The sequence below is a fragment of the Eupeodes corollae genome, chromosome 2, assembly GCF_945859685.1.
Source record: "Eupeodes corollae chromosome 2, idEupCoro1.1, whole genome shotgun sequence".
NCBI classification, from domain to species: domain Eukaryota; kingdom Metazoa; phylum Arthropoda; class Insecta; order Diptera; family Syrphidae; genus Eupeodes; species Eupeodes corollae.
Genome location: NC_079148.1, coordinates 46657306 through 46674844, shown reverse-complemented (window position 1 = coordinate 46674844; position 17539 = coordinate 46657306). Strand labels below are relative to the sequence as shown.

Genomic DNA, 17539 nt, shown 5'->3' with positions numbered 1-17539 from the left:
TGATTTATGTTTTTATAAAGAAGTGAGTCCCGGTTACGGTAGCAAGACCCCCCCAACATCCGACGAGCTCAGCTGTGCACCGCAAGCATGCCGCAGCTACCGTAACGGACATTCCTTCCTCCACCCAATCCCTATCCTAGTTCCCCATTCCAGAGTTGCCTTCTTTGACCGACCCGATCCTACCCATACCTCTCCCATTTTTTTCTAACGACAACTAGCACCCGACCTCGTTATGAGATAACACCCTACGTCAGTAGAGGGTGTCCTACCTCAATGCAAAGGGCACCCTACTCCGATACCAATTTCTCCCGTTTCCTCCTTCCTTCTTCCTTTTCCTCTATCTCCCTCTCCACCTCATTATAATATATTATTCTGAAATCAATCAGAATATGGATAATTCTGAGTGAAAGTTTCCTTGTGCTAATTAAATGACCAACCATTAACAATGATCTTTGACTAGTTTCACATATAAAGCCCACCTTTTAATAAAAAAACATGAAAAATCTAACGGTTTTATGCTCTTGGGGTTTCATTAGTTCAAAGCAAAGATAAAACCCGTTATTTTATGAGAAAAGCTGAGTTTTGTAAAGTGTGCTATTTACGTGTCCACCACAGTATGCAGATTCAATGCTTGCTTCAGAGAATATGAATTTATATATTGAAGAATTAATTGTAATGGATCCCTAAGCTTATCGATATGCCTTGCACCAAGTTATGCACAGCTGGTAAGGCCAGCCACATTTTTTTAAGTTGAGATATTTAAATCCAAAAATGTAGGACTTTTTTCAGAAAATGATGAAATTTAAGTCAATTAATAAACACATAACTTCTTATGTGTGTCCGAGAAAAGTAATGCTTTTAACAATGAGTTTTGCCAAGAGTGGATTTTGGTACCTTAAAATGTGTAGAAGAAATGTAATGGTACCATACATAAAGAAGTAGAGTATCTTAGAAAATTGCATTTTAAATAAAAATAGGCATAGTCACAGGATTTGGATTTCGTGAAAAGTTGTACCTGAATTTTCGAATTATGTGGCAACATTAAAGTCACAACTGGAGCTGTCTAACTTTGTTTGTCGAGTTTTATAACACAGAAATGGAGTAATATTTTAACATTCAAATTCATTATTGAGCTCACCACAAATGGTACGGTACCACTTATTTCACCACGTTTGGGTAATCGCTACATATAAGTTTTTGCCAAAACAATGTGCTAAAAAGAAAATAAACATCAGATGGAATAACATTACCACCTGTCGGGCCACGAAAAACATCCAACGTACACTAGATTAAAAGTGGCTAAGATGCTTGATATCTCAAAGCAGATAACAACAACTAAATGTGCCGGACATCCCGAACAGCCACTTTAACCTAACCTAACCTTTATAACATTTCCACAAGTTATGGGCGGTGTTAAAATTGGACTTCATCGAATCTTCAAGCTGCTTTGCCTGGAGTATATTGAAGTTTTCATATTAATTTTTTTAACTTTTCAAATACTTGAGCGGTTAAATTAAATAACTTCTTTTTTGTTCATAATCTAAGAGCTAAAAGACAATTTAGAGTTCTGAGGTATATCCATCATTTGTGTCCTAGTAGACGCATTCGTTGTTCAAGTCTAATCATTTATGTGAAACCTCTTGTGAAAAATAAAAATCGAAAAGAGATCCACAATTTCCTTGATTATTTAATTTATATAAAATAAAAAAGAAACCTCTTCTGCAAACGTTAGGCTTTTTTTTTAAATTTAAGACCAGAATAAGCCAAAAAGGGAATCGAAATTTACAGCCTATTTTTAATATCACTTAACCAGGCAAAATAAAATCCTATTAGACTTTAAGGTGCTTTAAACTTCTCAATATTTTTGTTATACCTCCAAAAAATAAAAAATAGCTATCGGCTCTGAGTCCATTACTTTTTTTTTATTTATAAATAAATACGAAAAAGGCCTATGAAAAATACCGAAAAATAACAAGTGTAAAAAAAAATCAAATACATAGACTAGAACTTCTACAACAGGTAATTACAATAAAAAGCAAATACTCAATCAGTTTTCTTCAAATTAGCGTCATCTAATACGGCTTTCATTTTGTCTATTCTATTTTGCACCTCCTGTACGTCTGGATCAAAATCACTTTCCACACTTTTTGTTGTTGAAAAGATTTGATGTAAAAAAACCATAACGAAAACTGCTGGTATAACAGCACTAAGTCTATAAATTGAATCCTGACAATAAATTACACAAATGGCAGCACACGCATATAAAATACTTGCAACGAAATTATAGGCATATCTGAAACAAAAAATGTATTAATATTTATATTGAATAGACATATTTGAAATAATATGTAACTTACAAATTTTTCGGAGCTGAAATCTGCCAAAGACCAAAGACACACACAAGAACGATAGTTGCTGGGAAAAGTGAAGGGTCTGGCGATAGTCGTTTTGAATATCTTAAATTCAAAGAAAAGTTAGAGAAATATTTCCAAAAAAAAATTGTCATTTGTGTTTTACCTGAAGTCCCTGGCCCATGATATAGTCGTTGGGATGAAAACAATTGTCAATATGCACATTAATAAAAATAGTGTCATGTGGAAATTCACACTGACTAAACCTTCATGAACCGCATCGTATTCAATTCGTTCTTGTTGTCGTTTATCTTGTTTTTCTTTGAGAATTTCTTTTTGTTTTTGTATGGCCTCGTTTAAGAGTTGTTCGAGTTCTTTGTCTTGATCGCTGGATTCGTTGATATCTTCAATTTCTGAACTTTCTGTTTCTTCATTTGTAGCTTTTACGACAGCTTGACTATCTTCTTTATTTGACACCAATAAGCTTTGTTGGTCATCATCAACATCGTGTTGCCTTGTGTCGTCGGGGAACTCTTGTTCGGTATTTGCACGCGTTTCATGGACTTCTGTTGTTGGAAGTGTCTTACCAAATAATTTTTTAGCTATTGTCACCACAGTTTCAAACACAAATGTCTCCAAATAATCTTCATATTGTTTAGCTATCTAAAATAATAAAGAAAAAATAATAAATTTACTAAACAATGGGTAAGCTGTTGAACACAAACGATTAACAAGCCCGTATCTTTCGAGAATTTCTAATATATTTTTGGTGTTAGAACAACAACTTTGGTTTAAAAAGATTTCAATTTACTTAAAATTAGATTTTACATTCGAAATTAAACATAAAGGCCTGTGGAACCGATCGCATCGCAGTTTAGGTTTAGTTATATTCTAGAGCGTAATATATCAGCGAACGTCTAAAGCCCATCGTGAACAACCTGATAGGTCCTTATCAGTGTGGTTTTAGACCAAGAAAGTCCACAGTTCATCAAATATTCACATTACGACAGATCCTGGAAAAAACCCAAGAGCACCAAATCGACACCCACAATCTTTTCATCAATTTCAAGGCCGCATATGACAGCATATACAGGGACGAGCTGTATAGAGCCATGTCCAGTTTTGGCATCCCTGCCAAACTCTTCCGTTTGTGCAGGATGACCATGGACGTCAAAAAAGGTTTTAGACAAGGGGGTGCGCTGTCATGTGATTTTTTTAACATCGTGCTTGAAAGAATAGTGCAGAGCTCACATTTCAACACTAGAGGCACTATCTTTCAAAAGTCTGTCCAATTACTGGCATATGCTGATAACACTGACATAATCGGAAGAACTCAGCGTGATGTCAATGGGGCTTTTGTGAGTAGTGAAGCAGAGGCGGCAAAAATGGGTTTAACGGTTAATGAGGGCAAAACAAAGTACATGCTGTCGTCAAGAAAGGACATACAACGCCGACGTCTTGGTCAAAACGTCACCATCGACAGACGTAGCTTTGAGGTAGTCAAGGACTTCGTCTACCTAGGATCCGATATAAACGCAGAAAACAACACTAGCGCTGAGATCAAACGCAGAATAACTCTTGCTAACCGCTGTTTCTTTGGACTAAGAAAGCAATTGAGTGGTAAAGTAATCTCTCGAGGGGCCAAAGTGTTGCTATATAAGACCCTTATCATCCCCGTCCTGCTATACGGTGCAGAAGCATGGGCTATGACAAAGACAAAAGCGGATGAAAGGACCTTGGGTCGCTTCAAGATAAAAGTTCTTCGTGTGATCTACGGCCCCGTATGCATCGAAGGGGAGTGGAGGAGAAGATGGAACGACGAGCTGTACGGGCTGTACAGCGACGTAGACTTAGCCAGAAGGGTAGAAGTCTAACGACTAAGATGACTGGGTCATGTAGAGCGCATGGAAACCAATGCTCCGGCCCGGAAAGTCTTCGAATCCCCACCCACAGGACAGCGCAGTAGAGGAAGACCGCGGATCAGGTGGCGCGCACAAGTGGAAGGTGACCTCACCCAACTTGGAGCGCGAAACTGGACACATCTAGCTAGGGACCGAGCTAGATGGAGAAGTTTGTTGGGTGAGGCCCTAGTTAACACAGAACTGTAGCGCCACCTTAAGTAAGTAATACACCAGCAATGGCCGAAAAAGTTTCCCATATTTTGCCTTGCATAAGATTAGGATTAAATTGATGGTTTGGGAAGAGTTGGTGCAGATTTTTGTTGGGACATCCTCCTCTGTGCCACTAAAAGACATGCTGAAACTATCCAAAAAATCAGGATGGTTCAGGATGTCGTTAAGTGGCAAAGACGAGATGTCACATTCCATAGGTCGTTGAAAAGTGTTTTCCTTGTGCTGTTTTTGTTCTTTTAGTTGAACTTGGGTTTTTGCAGAGCTAATGAAAAACATCCTGTAGGGGCTCCTTGCCTTCATACTCTCTACATGAATAAAATGAGCTAATACTTATTTTGTGTATGTGTGCATCTTTTAGGAAAACTTGTGACCTTTTAGGAAAACATCCATTAGTCATAATTAAGGTCTGCTTAGTTGTAAAAGAAATCTTGTTTTTCCTGGAAACTAGTTAGCCATAGATTTTTCGAAAAAAAAAACCAACAAGTGTCAAGAGCGGGCCTTCTGTTGCTCTCAATTTCGAGAAATCTTTGGTGAATCTTTCCATTGATTTGCTCTAGTGGCATATAAATCAATGCTACAGTTTGACTCGGAGGAAGTACTGATCCGTGTTTGACCAATTCGCTTGCCCTTTTCACTCCCACATATGTGAGTTAATATGTCCTTTGACCAATAGAAAGAGTGACCTTTTTGGCTTCGTTGAGTAAACACAGTTCCCTATGCTTTGTCCAAAAACTTTTCGCAAGGCAAGGGCGGATTATCAATAAACATGTCTTGCTTCTTTTGTTTATCAAAGAAAGATTTTTCGCAGCTTTAGAAACCTTTGCTCCTTCCTTAAAAAACACTATATTAGTCTGCCTTAGAAGTTTTTCTCGAAGTAATCAGATCCTGCTCCTCTTTTATTTTGGAACCAAGGTTCAAATCTGTGTATGGCTTTAAATAGTCTGTTTGAATGCCTATATCTATGTTAATAGTGTTTTTTATGTTTCCATGACAGAAAGAGGACTAATGAACTTTTAAAATTTAAGTTCACTTTCAATGAGGTTTTAATTCTACAATTTAAAAAAAATACTTCCTTTCTGCCCAAAAGGACTTACTTACTTATATCAACTCTTTCAAATACTTACAAGCATAAGATACACCAAACAGCCAAGAATCAAAGCAATTCCACCACAAGAAGCAAAACCAATAGCAACCAGAGCTACACCAGCTATTATAGGGAATCTTTCTATTATTGGCAATGCTATCGAAAATACCGGCGTTGATAATCTTGTTAATCTGAAAATACAATTTATTGCAATTTTTGCTTTCTTTAAATAACTGATAGAAACCTTAAGAAAATTCGATGTATTATGTTTCCATAAAACGTTATTATTGCCCATACACCAGCAGCAGATAATAGCATTAATGCAGAAGCAGATCCATGAATTATAAATGATATAAGCATAGAATGGTGAAAATTGTCTGGATCAGGTAGAAACTTAACCGATTGTAAGATTTTTGAAATTATTTTAGTTACTGTAATTAAATTTTTATCATATTAATGGTTTATAATGTATTTATTATTATTTTACCAGTGATAATAAAGAATGTCCCAGAATGAACAATGGCCGAATGCACTTTACCACATTTAAATGGCGCCCTATGCGGGGTCAAGGAGAGTTGATATTTGAATGATAATAAAAGAACTGCTGTTAAATGAGCAGGAAGCCAATGGGCATACTGCTGAACAATGCGAGACATCGTTCCTTCAAATGAATTTTGATATCTGCAATGAAAGAAATTAATCAAACAGAAATACACAAAATATGGACTTAAATGTAACCCTTACGTTATTTGATAACGACAATTAGGATCCAAGTGTAAGTTTATAGTAACCGGGTTTAACGTGGTATTGTAACTACTTGGTTTTGAAATCGGTACACTCACAAGAAGTGGATTATTCTCTGAATCGCTACAAAGGAAAAAAAATATCAAATTTATATAAAAATACAAAAACAAATATATTTCAGTATTACGAAATGTGTTGATAACGCTCAAATCCTTTGGCCCAAGGAACACACGTTTTAGTAATTGCCTTGTGTGTCGGTTTCGAGCATACGTGAGGTTTAATGTTAAATTTAATAGATTGATGTGATTCGTCAAGGTCTTAAAGTATAATTTAAAAGTTTATTAAATTCAATTCGAACAAAGATCACAAGTCTTATTTTGATACCTTACCTGATATTAAGATTTTATAATGCGATGCTCCAAGTGTTGAGTCAGTTGTTAATTGATTTTTAGTATACGAAAACCATTTTGGAGCTTTTATTCTCAAAGTTCGTTCTTCAGGATCATGAATGTCTATATTTAATTTAACCTGCATTTAAGAAATGGTCAATAATTAAGTGAACTAAAAGAGAATTTATAAATGTTTTGTAAATTACATTGCTTCTTGTTGGTGGGATCCGCAGGACAATATGTGTCCAATTGGGATAAGTTTTTTTGATTTTATGCAAGTCTACTGACACAAACATCCGCTTTTGTTTGCTATTAGGGAGCTTTTCCACGTGATGGGAAATGGATTGTCCAGTTGAACTATTTATTAAAAAATATAAATAAGTGTTTTAAATTCATATTAAAGATTCAAATTTATGGTATAAAAATGTGCTTTCATTGTTTAGTGTTAATTTTGTTATGCTTAATTTGAGATTGTTAAGGGATGTACATATGTACCTAAACAGTTCTTTAAACTCAGACAACGATACCATCGCTTATCGCAATTGATTAGTGAATTCTTTTTTTAAGCATACTAAGTGGACATATCTTTTCCTGTCATATATTACAGAAGTAGGCGGCAAATCAAATACTAGAAACCTGCCTTAACTTTAAGTCCCTTATGTCGCCTGAACCTACCCATTTACTTTTTCAACCTTTTTGAAAACGCTGCTTTGAAACTATTAGAATAGGTACTTTTTAAAATGCAAACAATACAACATTTTTTGAATCCAAACAAAAACGAAATTCGAAGATCATAAAAGACTTCAACCAACTTTACGTTAGAGTTTGGAGATAGGTACCATGGTTTTGGAGCAATTAAGATTATGGCGATTGATATTTCAAAGGCATTTGATAGAGTCTGAAATTTCTAATCCACTAAATTGATTCTCATCTTTGTCTTTCAAATGTGGATTACCTACGGCAGCGAATAAGAAGATTATTAAATTTTGATCTTGACAGCATTGTTAAACGAGACATCAGAAACTGTGCAGAACAACAATCTATAAAATATTCAATGCTTCGAAAACTCACTGATGTCCCCTGTGATGGGCTATAGTTCTCTTACTGAGACAATTACTATTCTTGAACACAGGGCCGCCCCCAGGCAATCTTGCGCCCTGGAAGGTTAGTAGAAAGCGCCCTTTTTTATATTTTCACACATAAACTGATACACAAGCATAAGCCTTTCTCACATTACCCAGGAGGTAGATTTTCAGTGCGTTTTTTGTTATTGAGGTATCCCAAGGCAGCGATGAAATGAGCAGAGAGGAAACGTTTAAACTTGGAAACTTACTTTTCTGGCCTTACATTTTGCAAATTCAGAAATGGGATAGACAAAGTCTAAAGAATTTAATAATTCCTTTTCAATGGACATTATAGATACGCCTACCAGTCTCTCTTGAGTCATGGTTGTCCTAAGATAATTTTTAATAATTTCAAGTTTAGAACAACTACGTTCTCCTGAAGCTACTGTGACCGGGATTCTATTAGCGATTTGGAGCGCAATTACTAAATTCGGAGCAAGATTTTCAAAATTTTAACTAAAAATAAAATTTAACATATCTAAACTTGAGTTTTGTGGTGTAACAAGCGGGCATATTACGGTTAACTCTTGAAACAATTTTTCTCTATCTAAATCTTTATAACTACCTAATGTTATAACAATCTGCAAATTAAGGCATGAAGCACGTACATTTTTATTTTTTAAACATTCGCTTATGTTACATAAAAATGAAAAATTGATGTTATGTATATCAAGCTGTTTAAACCTTTCTGTAATTGATTGAATGGCTTCATTAAGAATTTTGAAAAAAGTCTACTTTAAGTCTTTGTTTCGGGTCTAATATAGTTTCAGGATAAATTCTTTTTCTCCGTTGAAATGGCAATGATGAAGCTTCAGGAAACATATTTAGTATTTTGAGTTGTAGTCTATATTTGAGTTTTAGTATTTATAGTAATTGAACAAACCTACGCATTAAATTTTTCATCGAAACGCATTAAAATTATACTGTTTTTTGTATTTTCTAAAACTTTTTATGTCAGTTGATAGATTAATAGACGGACTTTGCAAATATTTACTAGTTTTATTTATATTTTCTAAAACATCAAACCAAATCAGCAGCCAGCAAATAAATGTAAAATCAAGATTTCATTCTAGTGTTTGCCAAAGCAGGAAATTTGCAGAGGAAATGGATTATCGTTTCACTTTCTCTTTGGTCACTACAGCTACGGCAAAAGGTGTTGTAAGAGATACCCAACTTCTCTGCATGAACTCCTATAGGCCAATGTCCGGTACAAACCGCAACAATCCTGGCTATGTCTTGCCTAGGCCTGCATAGAAGATCGTTCTCCACCTTCGGTTTGATTTAGTTTGGTAGATAGAAAAGATTTTACCCCACCAAGAGGAATGTTAACCATTTCCGCAAGTGAGCTATGAAGGGCCGATCCTTGCCTGGCTAGCTCGTCAGCCCGTTCATTTCCCACGATACCACTATGGCCCGGAACCCAGATCAGGGTGACACCGAGGTTAATATTCAGGCTCGCAAGCTCATCGACATTGCTGGACCAATTTAGATGAGAATATGGCCGAGTTAATAGCTTTGACAGCTGCCTAACTGTCTGTAAAGATAGCCGCATTTCGGTTTTGGTTTGGGTTTTGTTTAAGTATCTTACATGCCTCCCTTATTGCCTTGCCAGCAGTTCAGCCTGAAAAACGTTAGCAAGGTCAGAAAGCCTAAAGATTTGGCTACATTTAGGGACTCAGAAAAGATCCCAGAATCAACTCCGCACTCCATCTTTGAGCCGTCAGTAAAGATGGTTGTGTCCAATCCAATCGACACGAAGTCATCCTCCCAATCTTCTCTGGATCGGAAAATAACCTTAAAACCCTTACTAAGGCTCAAAGTAGGAGTGCAGTAGTCAGTGTCTACCGAGATAATATCTGAGGGAATCAATTTCGTAGTGTTGCTGTGACCACAATGTTTTGACAACCAGCTGTTTGATTCCTTCAGCATAATAGCGCTGCAGGAAACTATGTATTTAATAAAAAGGTCGATTGGTAGAAGATCCAAAATAACGTTTAAGGCGTCCGTTGGGCAAGTACGCATGGCCCCTGTGGTGTCCAACGCAAGCTGTTCTCTGCACCTTCTTTAGCTTATCAATATTATAGGCTTTGATAAGAGCAGGCAACCACACAATCGAACCATATGTTAAGATTGGACGTACTACGGCTGTGTATGTCCATAAAATCATCTTCGACTAAAGTCCCCACTTTTTGCCGAAAGTTTTGCTGCAGGCGTGGGAGGCAAAACAGGCCTTCTTAACCCGTACTTCAATATTTAGTTTTCAGTTTAGTTTAGGGTCGAGTATAACTCCCAAATATTTTGCACTGGAAGACAATGATAGGATTTGACCGTTGAGTCGAGGTAGCGTGAAGGGCGGTACTTTAGTTTTGGCGGCAAAGAGCAACAGTTCAATTTTACTTTGGTTAACTTCTAGTCCACAACTCGTGGCCCAGTTGCTAACTTTCTTCAAAGCTGACTCCGTGATTTCACTAATCACAGAGGTGTACTTTCGTGACACCAATAGCACCAAATCATCCGCATAGGCCTTCACTCCACATCTGTCTAATTTAACGAGAATTGTATCCATGACCAGAAGCCATAGAAGAGGCGAAAGGACACCACCCTGGGGTGTTCCCCTACTCACGTGTTTTGTTGCGATTGTATTGCCTAGAGTGGCTCGAATCTTCCTACCACTGAGCATGGAAATAATCCATTCTCGAATGAAGTCTTCTACACCGAACTTAAAGAGCGATGGATTCTGTAAGGACGTTGTTAAAAAAGCTCATTCTATGTCTAGGAAGGTGGCAAGAGTAAATTCTTTATAATGGATTGTTTGTTCTACAGTACGCACTACTTAATGGAGGGCAGTCTCCGTAGATTTGCCCTTAAGATAAGCATGCTGAGAGCCTTCGAGAGGTTGTCCAACTAGGATTTCTCTAATATGGTAATCAAGAATGCGCTCCAAAGTTTTAAGCAGAAAAGATGTTAAGCTTATTGGTCTGAAATCCTTCGCGGATTCGTGACCTCGCTTACCCACTTTCGAGAAAAAAACTACTTTGACCTGTTTCCATGACATGGGCACATGTTTAAGAAGGAGACATCCTTTGAAAATTTGTTCCAGCCATGAAGCTGCCACATCATGCAACTTTTGAAGCATAACTGGCAGTATGCCATCCATGCCTGGGGATTTATATGGAGAAAAAGTATTGATGGCCCACAAAATATTTTCTCTGGTTATAACGGAATTGACTTGCTCCACATGAGCTACGTTTAGCTCTGTGGTTTCAAGCGATTCGGGGTTATCACTCTCACAACCCGGAAAGTGCGTCTTCATCAGTAGCTCAAGAGATTCGGCTGGAGAGGCTGTCCAGGTTCCATCAGGCTTTTTTAGAAATGAAGGATTACAATGTTCCTTTGATAAAACTTTGCTGAGCCTTGCAGTAGTCCTTTATGTCTTCGATTGATTGACAGTATTCTCTCCAGCCTTGTCTTTTGGCTGATGACAGGGCTTGCTTGTAAATTTTAAGAGAGTATTTATACGGTTGGTAAAACTTATGTTTGTGGCAGATATTGAAAATTGTCCTAGTCATTTTCCTAAGACTGGACAGTTCTTCATTCCACCAAGAATGAAGGGTTTTACGGCTATATTTAACTGGGCAAGAGACTCTAAAAGCCTTACTTATAGAAGTTTCAAAGGTTTTCACCTTTGATTCAAGGTCTCCTATCGATTCAGTGAGATTCGGTAAGTTGATTTGTTTTTCTATTTCTATAAGGGCTTCATGTGTTTCTTCTAAATTTGTTTTAAAGGCTTCAATGCTTCTAACCTGCTCTCCCATCTAGTCTCAGAAAGGCGTTTCAAAGTAAGACTCGGATTATTTTTCTTATAAATATCCCACCTCGTTGTGGAACTTGAAAAAAGTGTATACAAACATTGAATTGTATCGACAAATTTAACTGCAAATAATGAGCACCAACAAGCATCATTAACCACTAAATTAAAGGAATGCGAGCAACATATAACGAAAGATGCGCTTGGTTCCAGGGTTCGTATTCGATTCTGAACACCCGCATTTTTTCCTTTCATATTCGAACCATTATCATAACTTTGGCTTCTACAGCTTCTTATTAAAATTTCAGGTAATTCAAGCTTGTCTAAAATCAACTAAGTCAGGCATATTCCGGTCTTGTCGTGTCACAAAATACGTCACTTCTATTAGGCTATTTATTTAATCTTTATTAACCAACAAAGGAAAAAAACAATTGAAACATTCACAAATAAATGTTCATTGAATGCAAGAATGAAGATGATGTTAGTTAGTGCGCAAGAGATAACTAAAGACAGTTGTGATGAATGTTTTTTTGAGATTATTTTAAGAATGTTTGTGGTTAAAAATATGGCAAATAATAGTACATATTTGTTTGCTGCTGGTAATGCGCCCCAGAATTTTGCGCCCTGTGCATTTGCACATCTTGCACATATGCTTTGTCCGGCCCTGCTTGAACACCGCCGCAAGCTCTCATGTCTATCATTGTTTTATAACAATTTTCAAAATCAATGCTCTAGTTAAATAGCCAGTTGCGTTCCTCTCCCCAAAGAACCGTATTACTCGTACTAGGAATGCTTATCAGTCATCCTTGGGCCCGATTTCAAACGTAAGTACAGGGACACCTTTTTTAGCTACACGCCTACACTACACGAATGTGAAATGTTTTTAATATTTCCCGCCCATAAAAACATGCAGACATTCAAAATCAATATGCATCGGTATCTTTTTTTCAAATTCTATCCTCCTTTCCTAATTGCTTGCACTGTGTCTAATCATTATAAGGGTATTCATAGCCCCTTGAGTGCGAAGACAGTACAAACAAAAATTAAAAGTGTATGTCTTGGTCCATTCTGAACCATTGCATTGACTTAAGTAATACGTCTTTAAAGGTACCATAGCTGCAAAAGGATTTAATTACATTAAAGGCGCACACAACATCTTTAAAATATTCACAAGACTGCACAAGAACATTAAATCTCTTCAATTTTTGTTGGTATCTTTCTTCTAACAATTATGCTTAGAATATGGAAGATTTTGATCCTATAGTACTAGAATTTTGGATAACTTTTTTTCAATGCGATCAAAAAGAAATAAGAAAGAATTTAAAAAAAGGACAAGTAAAAGTGGTATTAAGGAAGTAATTAAACATTGATTTGTTTTTAGTAAGGTTAACATACCAATATTTCATATTTGGTTTGAATTCCTTAGCATCGCAACCGAAAACCCAATCTTCTGATTCTAAGTTTATAACATCAGCATATAATCTCTGAAATTATTCAATTTAAATTAATTTAACTTACGTTCTTATTTCAATTAAACAAATGTATATATACTTTATATTGACGTTTCTCATTTAATGGAATCATTTGAATATAAAAATGATCAATACCATTTGAAAAATCCTTTGAGAAAACTCTTCGCGTATCTTCAAACCATTCATCAGAATCTTCGTTTAATGTTAAACTAAAATTACGATTTTTAGTATTTGACTTAGGACGCTAAAAATATTTGAAAAAAATAAATAATTATTTCATAGCATTATAAACAAAAAAACCCAAAATATTGTTTGTACCACAAAATAATATTCAGCTTTAGCTAATCGGGTAGATTTATCCTCAACAAAGGTTAATCCTAGTTTGGCGTTTGCCCGAGACGACGAAATGATACTAAATAGAAACCGATTGATGACCAATACCAATTGAAGGCACCAAACTGATGCAACATGATCCGTACTTAACCAGACATTTGGTATAGTAGAAGTCTAAAATGAAAGAAAATCATGAAATAGTCGAACAAGTCTTATATTTTGTTTCTTTAAACAAACCATAACATTTATATCACTGAATTTTGAGTACGTCAACCCAGCATGAACCAATAGATCCCTGTTTCCTCCACCAATTGATATAAGGAGCTTATCATCCAAACTCTTGGGCTCTTCTGATGATTTCGAATATGGAGTTGTACAATAGTTTGTGTCATTTTTGATTAGTAAAGTTTTTCGCGCCAATTGTAAGTAATCATTGGTTTCACGATAAGCAGCTTCCATATGAACATCGAAATTAACTACCGGTCGATCTATAGGCGTAGCTATGAAAATGATTGTATTTATCAGTCCCGCTACAGATTCGTCTGTAAGCAAAGCTTGTGCAACTTTTCCACCCATTGAATGACCAATTAGCACAACTTGTTTTGGAGCATTGGGCAAATGTTTGTACAACTTTAAAATTGATGTTATACATTTTTTCAGGAATTCTTTTTGATTGTTAAGATAACCGCCGAATAATGCCGAAAATTCTTCATCATAGTCAACTAAAAAATTTCATAAAATTTTTGATGAATAAATATTTTATATGACGTAGTTTTGTCATTATTTACCGAGAAAATAATCCAAATGGTGATTTAAGTCGTTGTCAATGCCTTTTCGAAGTGCAGTCGACCCCAAAGATCGTCCCTGAGGAAATTCAAATTATTTGGTGAGCTTTAAATGAGTTAAAAGAGTGAACACAAATTGTCATTTACCTGTTTGTGTGATCCACTGTTTCCTGGTATAAATATAACCGGAGCACCATTAAATTTAAGAGATCTCGCATTTTCAATTAAACTACCTTCTGCATAACTGTATAAGTTGTATTTCGGAAATTGTTTTCCTTCGTCTACATGAATTTTCTACGAACAAAATCAAATAAGTACGTTGGATAAGTTAAAAACCTTTAGTGTTCAATTATTGTATTTGATTTCTAATGAAATAGATCTAACTTTCACCTAAACATTTAAAGATGGATTTCTATCAACATTAATTGGGAAGACAATTAAGACTTAAAAACAACTATTTATGCTGATTGTAAGAAGTTTTCAACTATGTCTCCTGGCACTAAAATCGATGCGTCGTTATCCTCACAGACATCAGCAGTCATGGCTAAATTCTGCTGTAAGTCTCTAAACTGGTTCAGCATTTTCAGGTTGGGCTTGCGAGGACAATTATCAAGGAACAACAAAGCCAAGAATGTAGCAACATTATTGGGATCATACAGAACGGATGAGATTCCTCAAATTCGTAGTTACGAGGTCTGGAGTAAGAAAGGCGAACGTGGCTCACTTGCCCTGTAAATGTTCTGTATTTGTTAGAGTCATAAAATACAAACTCAATCCTTCTGCTTTGAATATCAATAACTTGTATTCCATCCTTTGAACAATTGTTCTTCACCAAATCTAGAACCCCTAACAACTGCAATATAGGTTTTCGATAAGAACCTTTCCTTTAAAATGTACTTTCACACGCAACGGTGACAAAAAACTTTACCAAACCTAATTAATTATCATTTTAATATCCCCATGTCGACATTTCTTTAAAAAACAAAAGAGAATTTTTAACTAGAAGATCTAACACAAAAATCCATACTAATAATTAATGAATAGTTACAGAACAATAATGATAAGTGGATGGAATAATTTGTATTAAAATTATTTAAGGCCATGGGAATCAAGACCAACTGGTATTGAACTTCTTTACTTTCGTCGCCTTCTCTGCCATCGCTGTCGGCCGGCTCGGCGGTGGTTTCGACTATAAACTAAAATTATGTTTAATTAGGGCCATGAGAATCATTGCATCTGTACTTTGTAGACTGCGTTTTGTTTAACCACAAACAAGGCACGTTCATATGCAAGTAATTCATGTTTTTAAGTTTATTACCTTTAAACTATACTAAAACTTATTGATATAGACACAGTACTTAGATTAACAATTATTTAAAGATACAAGAATTGATTATAAATATATAACTCACGATAAATGTAGGTAACTGGTACATATAAGTCATTTGGCACTCATTTGTTTCAACATTTAAAAGTATATTTGCTATGCCATACAAGAAACAGCAAAGACTTGATAGTGCAATGACAACTATCAAATGTTTGTACATTTTTGCTATTATTTATAATTTCAATAATAACAAATACAAATCTTTAGATTGCACCGTGCCCAAAAAAGAAGTACCATTCACTTTGAATTTAAATTTAGAAATATTTCAAGAGCTTCACAAATATGAGACCAAAACCAATAAATAACCAAACCCAAATCCAAAAGCCAAAACAAAAATTTAGTTTTTTTTTTCTGTGTTTTGATATGGGATTATTCAACTTCGAAATTCGAAAACAGCTGTTTTGAAATAAATTCAAATGGAATGAAGTTAAAACAAAACATGCGTACAGGGATGAAATGGAGGACTTTATGTCAAGTTTTTATTGTCGAGCTTAGCACGGTATCGCTAAAAACTGTCTATATCGAACTTTTTAGAAATCTAAAGACATGCCTAACTAAAAGCACTGAAGTAGGTGATAAATTATATGTTCATAATTTACACTCATCTTTACAAACTAGCTGAAGTCATATCCATGTACGGCCTACGAAGTCACAAACTACAGACTCATTGCGAAACGTTCTTGCATTCCTGAAATTTTTAAAGAAGTTGTTTGGGAGAGTGCAGCTTTTTTCTATTAAAAATCACATTTGCGGAAAGAAACATGGATTTGTGATGAAGACATTGTATATATATTTACTATAGTACTCTAATGAAGAGGAACAATCGAAGCGACATCTGAGAGGCTTGGAGATGGTTGAATTTGATCCCTTTTTTATACCCCTCAATAGTTGAGAATGAGGGAAAATTCAACAATAATTAAAGAATAGAAAATAGAGAAGAACATATGCAAATGTAGTAGGAGATCAAGGGAGATAATAGCAACAACGTTTTGACATTATATGTGTGTATGCATATTATACTTGAAGAGGAAAGTTTTTACGGTTATGCTTTGACAAGAAATAGACGAGGTATTTATTAGAGAAACAATAACGCAGCAAAAAAGTACAGCAAGAGTATTTTTTGCGGTAGGTAGTTAATATAATATATTTTGTAATATATTTGTTTTTCAACTCAATAGGGTGTTTCTGATAACTGTCTTTATTTTTGATATGACTCTTAAATCAAAAAAATTATATTTTATCTTTTTTATACCAAAAATGTGGTTTCATGTAATTCCTTTAGTTTGGCCGTTTTATATGTATATGTATATATTTATAAAGGGTGAATTTTTAAAAGTTATATGAAAGTTAAAAACAAACACATACAATTCGGAAAATGCATGGAATCTTTATTTGAATAGATAGTACGGTCGATATAATTTAATTTTTGAAGATTATTTCATGCAGTTGTTGAACTTGACCGCGCCTCAAGGGGTCCATTCACTTAGTCCAATTTTCAATATTTTAATTCAATAAATTGCAAGCGTTGTTCGTTTGTAAGACGATTCATGGTGAAATTATAGACCAAGACTGAAGATGTTTGACAGTGAAACAAAACACGAAACGTGCGTCAGCTGTTTAAACCAGTGTTGCCAAAAAGATAACAGGTACAAAATCTCCCTTCACTTTAAAAGCGACTTTTTTGTTTTCAAAAGGATTTTTTTTTTCTTGATTAGCTTTTTGGTAATAATTTTGATTTCGTCAGTACTTGCAGATAAACCTCAAGCTATCTACGAATTCTTTAGTAAGATCTCATATACTAGAGTCAAATGGGCCATTTGTTCTGATAAGATATCCATTTTTGAGAAGTTTTTGTTGCTTAATTCCTAGACATGCTAATTAAATGCCCGCCGAAAAAAAACTCTTGAAACAAGGTGCAAACTCGGCATAC

At 35.3% G+C, this 17539-nt stretch overlaps 1 protein-coding gene across 1 annotated transcript; it reads right to left on the bottom strand.

Annotated features, from left to right (window-relative positions):
- Positions 1 to 1901: 1901 nt before the first annotated feature.
- LOC129946657 (GPI inositol-deacylase) lies at positions 1902 to 15926 on the bottom strand. Its single transcript, XM_056056913.1, has 17 exons — positions 15635 to 15926; positions 14370 to 14516; positions 14226 to 14301; positions 13675 to 14159; positions 13423 to 13611; positions 13184 to 13348; positions 13028 to 13116; positions 6907 to 7057; positions 6701 to 6839; positions 6499 to 6628; positions 6312 to 6434; positions 6055 to 6248; positions 5812 to 5998; positions 5608 to 5758; positions 2518 to 3014; positions 2358 to 2456; positions 1902 to 2293 (listed from the first exon to the last, which is right to left on the bottom strand). Exons 1-17 carry the CDS (start codon positions 15767 to 15769, stop codon positions 2044 to 2046), a joined length of 3207 nt encoding a protein of 1068 aa, XP_055912888.1. The 5' UTR covers positions 15770 to 15926; the 3' UTR covers positions 1902 to 2043.
- Positions 15927 to 17539: the final 1613 nt, after the last annotated feature.